General features: G+C 36.0%; 2 protein-coding genes and 1 long non-coding RNA gene across 3 annotated transcripts; 2 read left to right on the top strand and 1 right to left on the bottom strand.

Moving 5' to 3' along the window:
* Positions 1-981: 981 nt before the first annotated feature.
* Positions 982-2,496, top strand: LOC18610583 (uncharacterized). Its single transcript, XR_001926763.2, has 2 exons — positions 982-1,270; positions 1,923-2,496. It is a non-coding gene; the product is annotated as an uncharacterized LOC18610583 (long non-coding RNA).
* Positions 2,497-2,766: 270 nt separating this feature from the next.
* Positions 2,767-7,702, bottom strand: LOC18610582 (arogenate dehydratase/prephenate dehydratase 1, chloroplastic-like). The gene is made up of 12 exons (XM_018116100.2): positions 7,564-7,702; positions 7,191-7,286; positions 6,690-6,757; positions 6,490-6,582; positions 6,002-6,202; positions 5,652-5,732; positions 5,420-5,515; positions 5,014-5,091; positions 4,836-4,925; positions 4,689-4,756; positions 4,011-4,092; positions 2,767-3,322 (listed from the first exon to the last, which is right to left on the bottom strand). The coding sequence occupies exons 1-12, from the start codon at positions 7,667-7,669 to the stop codon at positions 3,266-3,268; spliced, it is 1,116 nt and encodes a 371-aa protein (XP_017971589.2). The 5' UTR covers positions 7,670-7,702; the 3' UTR covers positions 2,767-3,265.
* A 307-nt stretch (positions 7,703-8,009) lies between these two features.
* Positions 8,010-9,890, top strand: LOC18610581 (putative membrane metalloprotease ARASP2, chloroplastic). The gene has a single exon (XM_007046313.3). The coding sequence runs from the start codon at positions 8,107-8,109 to the stop codon at positions 9,454-9,456; it is 1,350 nt and encodes a 449-aa protein (XP_007046375.1). The 5' UTR covers positions 8,010-8,106; the 3' UTR covers positions 9,457-9,890.
* Positions 9,891-10,059: the final 169 nt, after the last annotated feature.

The following is a 10,059-nucleotide window of genomic DNA, read 5'->3' as shown; positions in this document are numbered from 1 at the left end:
TAAGAGTTTATCTTGTAATAGCCTTTTCTTATATTTAAGATTCTTTTAAAAATGTAGATAAATATGTACTGCTCTATATATATATTTTGATTGTGAATTAGAATATTTATACAACAAAAATTATTCAAATTATTCAATCTTGTCAGTTTTAAGGTCGTATGAGTTAGTATTCTTGAGGTGCGAATAATATATAATGGGTTTATTAACGTTGTTAAAGGTGGAAAAGAAATCCCAAAACAAGATAAGAGCTAAAAAATTTAATTAAATGTTGTTATTTTATTTTTCCTTTTCACTTTTATTGGGAACCAAGTCTCTGGCTTAGACTAAAATTATATGTAGGCAATGTCGTTCACAATCCAGAGTATCTCGATATTCCTTTCATTCATTCATATATATATATATATATATATATATATATATATATATATATATATATATATATATATATATATATATATATATATATATGTCCAATCCAACATTAAATGGTCATAATTTTCCTTCATCTAAATCTCTATATAGTATATAATAAACTAAAGAATCTTTTTCTTTTTTTGTTGAATAATAAAAAGATGGAGTTAATTTATTATCATTCAAAAATTAAAAGTATATAAAAAATAAAAAAGTAAATATACGTTAGATTTCAATGCATGCATGCATGGTACGTAATTCCGTCATGTATTGTTCATTGTTTATCGTATTTGATTTCTTATCTTTCATCTCCTGGTCCAGGCATATAAAATTTTGTAAAATTAATTGTTCATTTTAATTCGAGTGTTTGAGAGAAGCAGAAGATGAAAACCAAAGTGAACCACAACTTATTAAACATAATAACTGCTTGCAAAGGAAGGTTGTACTCGGAGCTTAAAAGGCATGCTGACCATCCATTTCTGTCGTGCCTTTTTTTTTTGTAATTTCTTTCCATTTTTATATTAAAAAAGAAATTAACACGTAACTTTAAAGGATTGTTCACCAAATTGTCCAGGTTCAATGAACCTCAAAATCCAAACTATACTAGTACTTGGTCTTTGTGCTGGTGTATATCTATCCTTAGAGCCGCCCACCCCTTGTTCTCTTCATAGTATCATCCCATAGGTTTCCTAGAAGAAACGTAGAATAATGTAGGGAGTTTGTGTCTTTCTTTCTTTCTTTCTTTCCCTTTTCTCTGTTGTTTCTGGCTAGGAAGAATTCGAGGTTTCTCTGGTGCCTGCCTTAGTTTTGGCTTTCAAGCTTCGAGTAGCACAAGCTGCACTTTCAGGGTCTTTCTATTGTACGTATCGTTGTACTTCTTTCGGTTTTTTTTATTTTGCCTAGAAGTTAAATCAATGTGAATTCTAGTGTTCATACATCTTTTTCGATTATTTTTCGTTCGAATGACCAGCTTTTATGTTTTAGAAAGAAAAACCAGAAAGGAATAAAAAAAACCAACAGAAAAGTAGTTTATTGAAGCCCAATCGGATCTTTTATATATATTTATTTAATCGGTGAAAATTGAAAACTTTGATGAGGAAGATCCAAAACAGTTGGTATATCTATTGATTTGTTTACTAATTAGTTGGTATATGATTTTTTGTTTAAAATATAATTTAAAAATAGGATTCGAATCTCTTTCTTAATTCAAAAAAAAAAAAACTTATATAATAAGATTACGTGTGTACTTTACAGCTGGGGTCTTAGTTTGTTAATAAATTTTCAGCAAATTGTAGACAAATTAGGGTGCTATCATCGTAACTTGTATAATGTATATAGTTGCTGAGTAGCAGACGTAATTATTCTCAATTAAAGAAGGAAGGAGTCACTACACTTGTCAGATCTATATCAAGTATTTGAGAACCAATATTATTGTGTATTTCCTATAAGGTCATACCATTTCTTTCTTGGAACTTAATATGTATGTTCTTGCTACTACCTTCCATTTTCAGGTATATGCATCGCGTATGAGGTCATTAATTCATGCCCTAGAAGCATGAGAGGAAACGGAGATGGGAGGAAGGTTGATGCCAAAGCCAAGGAGTTTGGCTTAGACAAATTAAGAGGGAGAATATCAAGGCAGGCACATATACAAATGGACCTATGGTACGTAGCTCCCACCTACTGATTTCCGATTCCAATTCCATCCTAGCGTGCAAAGCGCTCGACACGACACAGATTCTACTTCTTTCATCGGAGTTCCCCTTTAAGACTTCAGTTTTAATTCCAGCCCAGACTGTAAAATGATCAACACTTGTGCTTGCCCAGACCCTCCGCCGGGTCCGGGGCTATTTCCTTTTGGAACTTGTCATCGAGGATGGTAATACGGGGTAAACACCAACATTGTTTTCTGGTTTTCTTGAGTACACAATATATATTAATTATGTTTCGGTACTCGAGTATTAGGTTATGCATCTCTATTCAGTATTCAAAAGATTAAATACCCCTTTGCCGAATGAAAAAGTTAAATATGTTATGTGTATTGTGATTTTGCGTCAATGAAGAGTTCCCCCTTGAGCTTCAGAATTTTCTTGATTTTTTCATCTTCTGGGCCATGCTTTATGCAATTAATTCTATGTTGAATAAATTAAGGAAAAAGGAAGACATAATTTTTTTGTTCTATATATCGATCGACACTTAATGTGGTGAATGTCACTGTCCCACAATTCAAATATATATATTTATCCAGAAACACTGATCAGCCGTTGCCACTATTTCCCTCTAGACGGAATGAGAGGGCTTTTGATGAATTCTTTTCAGTCACCAAACATTTTGTTTACTGCATATGATATGATATTGCTCAACAGACGGTTTTCTCTGGCTATAACAACGAAAATAATACATGACGCTGAATTAGTGTTAGCATAACAACTATTGATCCCCAAATCTCTAGTACAATCTAAGTTGGAGGGTTTTTACACGTTATGGAATATCCGGGTAAAAAATTAACAAAGAAAAAAGTACCTATTATAAATGTGGATTAACTGTGTCATCCTGTTGCAGAGTATGCTACACCATGTAGCTTGGTTTGAACTTTCTAACTGATTAGGATAATTTCCCTGTAGATCTCGTGCTATGATCTTCAATTGATGTATCGAATCCTACCTTGAATCTGACTTCAAAGCATTTTATATGTTCCCCTTGGGACCTCTCTTCAAAATGCATCCCCTATCACCACCTGTAAACTTGAGTTCTAATCCACTATATTGTGAGAGGTAATGCCCAAAGGTTTACAAGAACTTCTTACTGCTAACTCAAATAGGACATGGATATGAAAAGAGTGCATACGAGACAGCTACAAAGTCGTGTCCATGGGATAGCAACCAAGTACTCTAAGAAATGTTGCAAATTCCTGCAGTGCAATATTAAATTGTAATGCCCCAAAGGACTCCAAGACCAAGAACTACCATATCGTACGATAATGATATATCGCAATTGTTAAACATGTCATAAAGCAACTATCTAAGCTCAAAGATGACTGCATGACATCCCCAGCAAGACAGCAACAGAGGACAAAACCATGACTTTGAGCAGGTTAGTGATAGGTAAACAATTTCATAATTCTTCTGCAAGGAAATATGAGTTATATAATTTGTTGCCAAACTCACGAATAAAGACGTGAAGCAATTAAATGTATGATGAACTACAAAATTTTTACCCATAAACAATCAAATAAAATCGAAAGAAAAACCAATAACAAATAATCAGTCAAACAATTTTCATTTTCACTTATGCGTAGACCATCTAACTTCAGAATTTCCTAAAACATGTAAAGCAAGCTTTGATGCAATATTCTTGACCCCTAAAAAAAAGAATCTAATCAGGAAGCCCGGTAAGCTCCAAAAGAGATATGGCAGGAATTAGGGAGTACTTTCTCAAGCAATAATCATATACTGTAGGAGAAACATTACAATATAATAGACAAATTGACAGAAGGAAGGAAAAGTTTGTACTAGAATCGTATGCAGAATTTGATAATTTAGAAGTCAGCAGGCACAAAAAAAGCCATAATATGCATGGTTAAAAATGAGAAACCAAACCTGCAAATGCCCCAAAGCATTTTGTGCACGAGGCTCAGCCATAGAAGCTTCAAAATCAATATAGAAAAGATAATCAAAGTACCTGAAACCGTAAACTGGTCTGTCAAACAACAAACTAGATGAGGTTGTACACATATTTACACAACTGTATGTTCATTGCAACTGTCTCTTCTGTATCTCTGGTATTTTTTCTGATAAAATTCTACAACACAATGACAAAAGTGCTCAATGATCATTTGATCCAAGCATCACTCTGCTCGTGAATGCAAAATGAACTTGGTTCAGTTCTGTTGGTGGCATCTTTAAAAGTTAATTAGTTAACATTATAACCTCATATACATGATTGGCTGGCTCCCAACAAGCTGCTTCTACTTATTAGTGATCATTTTAATTTGAATAAAGGTATAATCGTAAGACTATGTGATTTTAAATGACTCAGCTCTAAATATGGAGTTGTTACTATGGCATAGTTGGGGGATATAGAGAATTATGCACATACACAAGTTTTTTCCACGTTTTCCAAAATAGAAAAGAAAAAGAAAGAAAGAAAAAAAGAAAATGCCTGTTCTGTGTTCAACTTATAGTTCTTTTACTTATCCTGTCAGAACATCCACCAGCACTAGAAAGGTTTTAAACTTTTAAGGGTCGTTGAACTGAATCTTAAAAGATTATACTCACTTGGCCGCCCCAGTGTTGGAGTCATCAACTACTCTTAATGGCCGTTTTCTCTGGGGCCGACTTTCAATCTAAAATTGTGCAGAGAAGAAAGAGTAAGAAACAAAGGCTCTCTGACAGAGTAAACTAGACAAACAACCTTTAAGATACCTTTGTCAAATTTATGTCTCTCAGTGCAAACACTGCCAATGCTTTAAACAATATCCCAGGCCCTTCTTCCAAAGTAAATACAATACTTGTCTGGATTGAGGAACTATTATATTCGAAACTGGAAAACTCTTGAGTGAACATAAAATAATTATAAGTTAAAAGGATGAACAAAGTTTACCTTGAAGGGCTTATCAGTCCTTGAAATTATTGGATCCCTAGCAAGTACCAGAAACCGAGTGATATTGTCAGGGTCATCCTGCACAACGCAAAATTTTAGCAAAGAAAGTAGCATTTCAGATTAATCACAGTAATTCTCGGTATAATTGAGCACAAATGGACAATTGACAAAATCATAAGCTGAGACATATCAAATAACATCAAATGAACGTCAACTTCCACCAAAATTTGCTTATCCAAAAGATATGAACTTCCACCCGAACTTCAAGAAATGATTGTAAATATTGCACTTTCACATTCTTAGGTTGAATAGTTTGTTTTCTACATTACCTAAATATTACAATAAAATCATAAAATTTCAAGGTAAACAAATAAAGGTAAGATGATCAAATCAGCCAGAAAGATACCTGAATTTTCTCAGCAAGTACATTAAGTCCATAGACTTGTGCAGCTCTAATACTTGCAACAACAGCAGCATCCCTCAGGCCATTTGAGGCTACGTACTAAAGCAAAGTGATTTAAATTTAATACTCTGTTAGGTTAATCCAGGAAGAAGAGACATTCTGTCTCAAGCAACCTGATAGATGTTGGCGTATCAAGATTCAAGTTAAGAAATCAAAGGGACTCTAAAAGAAATACCTGAGCAGCACTAGCTGTATCATCAACATTTTCCCTGGCTACACCCAACTTACTCAGGAAAATGTCACTCAGGGCAAGTGCCTGCATGTAAGAACATAACTTGTATAAGTTAAAAGTTAAACTTTTTGTTGGACATATTGAATGAGGCAGTGTTCTATTACCAACATATACTACTCTTTGAGCACCAGAATAATGTGATCATAAAAGATCAGTTGTTGTGCACAAAAGGAGGATTGAGCTGCAGACTGATTGACTGTGCTATGCGAATGAGGCAAGTCCTATGTATGCCTATTGAAACTAAAAAATATAGAGAAACAAAATGAAAGGAGATTTGGTGAGAAAAGACTAACCTGGGGATGACTTAGCACTCGTTTCAACTGCTCAATTCTGACCCCTGGCAGAGCTAGTAGACAGAAATTGACAGGCAGCTGCACCTCACCAACAATATGAAGCCTATGACGAAGGAGTAAATCATAGTTGCGATGGATGCTACCGCCAGAAGAATTCTCAATTGGAAGAACTGCCTTTTCAGCTAGCCATAATTCAACTGCCTGCCCATATGTATGTCTCTTTATCAGAATAAAATAAAGAAAGAAGCATAGATTTGCATGTCAGAAATATTTTTCTCTTTTAGGTGTTTGGACACCAAACAGTTGCTAAAAGAATTCATTATTGAGGATTTGAGTCAATGGCAGACAATCAGAGCAATTAAAGTAAAAGCTGAGATTACATGTTATGGTGACAATTAGATTTTTAAACATGAAGACATGACAGAATTAGGCTTCTGTAAAGAATCCTCTTTTCCTTTACATACTAGTACAACAACCAGATAACGAACCTTAAATGCATCTTCAAACTCATCACAGGGTACTGTTTTACATTTAGGGTAGGCTTTGAGTGCAGCATCCTCATTGTAAGAACCTAGTGTCCCCTGCACCAATAATTTAATCAAAGTGAAAAAAAAAAAAAAAGGTTCTTTGTGTGGCAATTCCCATTTATCCTTTTCCGGGAAGTAGAAGCAAGTGATTCTCATCATACCTTAAATGATATCCGCACCTTTGAAGAATCATCAGGAGTGGCTGATAAATCAGCAACAGTTAATGGCTCTGCAATAAGTGGGAAAAATTCAAAAGAGGATATTGCACGGAATTGGACAGTAGATGGGAATCTGACCAAGCTAATATTGGAGAAACCAAAGTAACACTCACAGAAATTATTATTTAGACAAACCTTAACTCTCAAATTGGATCTTGGGGGCGAATGATACTATGATAGAGACAGACAGGGAAAGCTATTTCATTTCCTAGTTAAACGTAGAAGCAGGTAATATACCAGCGCACAAACATTCATTTAAGGCTAGTTAAATTGACCGAGATCCCACTCCCCGAAAACAATCAAAGAGCCTTAAAACAGATGAACCTACTAAAGTTTGGTTTTAGTAGAAAATGAAACTTGTACAAATTGCAATAAGAATTCTAGCAATTAGCTCAGAGAAGAATTCAACAAAAACAATTAAGAAAGAGAAAGATAAACACCGACTTGGGAGAGAAGTCAAATCCTTGTGGAATTTCCTTCCTTGGTTATGAGTAGCAGATGCTTTGCCAACTTGAACGGAGGAGCTTACTGACCTGTGACCTGAAAACCATCCAACGGTAACGGGTGCCCGGTTAGAGGACTGATTCCAACTGGGAAATTCATATTGACTCCACCCCAACAAAGCAACACATTTCAAAGCCATCAATCTCTGAGTTGTTTGAACTTTAAGTAGGTTATCTTATCAGAACAAGAAGCACTGGTTCGGACGCGTTGTGGGTTGGTTTGGTTGGTTGGTCGAGGAGTTTCGCCACCAGAAATTCAATTGAAAGATCATTAGTAGGTGACTAGGTGGGTATGTGTATCGGTTGTTACTCACTTTCATTACTCTGCAAATGTTGTTGGGAATGGAAAGCCGGACCGGATGACACGCTCTTCTTGTCTTTGTTGGCAAAGGAATTCGTCAACTCTTCACCGTGCTCCATTTAAATTACCAATATGGATTTCTTTTATATATATATATATATATAATATTTAATACTAGTAGTACAAACTATTTTAAGTTATTTCTGTATTTTGGTTTTGCATGGTTGGTGTCACAAACTTTTGTGTTAATGATTGAGTTTATATCATAATTAACGGGTGGTCATAGACTTTATGAAGGATAGTTGAGATATTTTTTTTTCATTTAATGATTATTTTCACTAAATAAACTCAATCTATGAACAAGTCCAGACGGAACAATCAGACCACTTGCGAAAACGAGAGGGTGGCATTTCGGCTTACTGAGTGGGGCATTTCCCCCCACACAGACCCCGAACCCAACAACTATGAGTTATCCTACTCTGCTTCTGTCTTTCGCCACACGATATTTTCTTCACTTTTCTCTTTAATCCCAACTCTTCTTTGAGGCCAACAAACCATGCTCATTAACTTCTCTTCTTCTTGTACTTGTCCGCCTTTCTCTTCTTCTTCTTCCTCTTATTTCCTCGGCAGATTATCCAATTCGAAGCCACCTTACTTGGAGTTCCCCTTAAGATCCAGAACACACCTCTTTAAATCTCTTTCTCCTTCTGTTTCTTACTCTTCTTCCCCCTCAAGCAAGACCAAGTTTTTGTATTCGCCTGCCACAAGGGTTGATTTCAGGTCATGGGCTCTTCCTGGATTTGATCTTGGGAGTGTTGAATCTGTGTTGGAGGCAGCTGCTCTGTTGACTGCCATCATTGTTGTTCATGAGAGCGGTCACTTCCTTGCTGCTTCTCTCCAGGGAATCCATGTAAGTAAATTTGCTGTTGGTTTTGGTCCAATTTTAGCAAAGTTCAATGCCAACAATGTAGAATATTCTATTCGAGCTTTTCCATTAGGTGGATTTGTGGGGTTCCCTGATAATGATCCCAATAGTGATATTCCTGATGACGATGAGAATTTGCTTAAGAACAGACCCATATTAGACAGGGTTATTGTCATTTCAGCTGGTGTTGTCGCCAATATTATGTTTGCCTACGCAATAATATTTACTCAAGTCTTGTCAGTCGGGTTACCAGTGCAGGAGGCATTCTCCGGGGTGCTCGTTCCTGAAGTTAGAGCCTTTTCAGCTGCTTCCCGGGATGGTCTTCTTCCCGGTGATGTTATCCTTGCCATTAATGGTATTGAATTGCCAAAAACTGGGCCTGGTGTAGTTTCTCAAGTTGTGGAGATTATAAAGCAAAATCCCAAAAGAAACGTGTTCCTAAAGGTTGAGAGGGGAAAGCAGGATTTTGAAATAGGGGTCACTCCAGATGAGAATCTTGATGGAACAGGAAAAATTGGAGTTCAGTTATCACCAAATGTAAAGATAACTAAAGTGAGACCAAATGATATCTTTGAGGCCTTCAATTATGCGGGAAAAGAGTTCTGGGGTCTCTCATATAATGTTGTGGATAGCTTGAGGCAGACTTTTATGAATTTCTCACAATCAGCTAGCAAAGTTTCAGGTCCTGTAGCTATTATTGCTGTTGGGGCAGAAGTTGCAAGGTCAACTGTGGATGGGCTTTATGAGTTTGCAGCTCTCCTAAATCTTAATCTTGCGGTGATAAACCTTCTCCCTTTACCTGCTCTGGATGGGGGTTCATTGGCTCTGATACTTTTAGAAGCAGCTAGAGGTGGAAGGAAGCTTCCTCTAGAACTGGAGCAGCTGATTATGTCATCTGGGATCATGTTTGTTATACTCCTTGGGTTGTTTCTTATTGTCAGAGACACACTTAACCTTGAGTTCATTAAAGATATGTTATGAAAATTCTCAATGCCTTTGAAGTTTGGATGCGATGTGGAATTAAAAAACTTTCTTATAAAGATGGAATCAGATGAATCTGATGCATGCCTATGATGTCTTGTAAAGGAGATGAATTTGGTTTATGAGACGCTTGCCTGATTACTTGGTTCAAAAAAAGATGCTAGATTGCAGGTGCTTGTAACTTGTTGGTCTGGTTCTGTTCCATCCAGATTTCTGTGTTCCTCGTACTGTTGTAAACTACCAATTCTTTGAAGATAGTGATAGAAAATGGGTAGTGGATTTGAATACCTTGTTTTCAATGCATAATATCACAATGACATTCTATTATAATTGCATGTTATGAGTAGGCATTTGGTCTTAGTTGACATATTGTGTGTGCTATTGACTGCTGCTCATTTGAGTTAAAGGAGGAAGATATGCTCATGTTTCACCAACTTCCTTTTTATGTGATGCCAGCATATGGAATGAGGGAGCTCTTTGACTAGTCTGTTTTAGGCTAGTTTGCACCCACTTTTTGATTTCCTAGTTATAACTATCAACTATCCACCTTTGTTTCTTTCCTGGGGCAAGCATAAAAGATTGATGCTTAGGATTGGAAGCCAG

The sequence above is a fragment of the Theobroma cacao genome, chromosome 2 (genome assembly GCF_053813885.1).
Source record: "Theobroma cacao isolate CCN51 chromosome 2, ASM5381388v1, whole genome shotgun sequence".
In the NCBI taxonomy this organism is placed as follows: Eukaryota; Viridiplantae; Streptophyta; class Magnoliopsida; order Malvales; family Malvaceae; genus Theobroma; species Theobroma cacao.
This window is presented reverse-complemented; position numbering and strand designations above follow the sequence as displayed.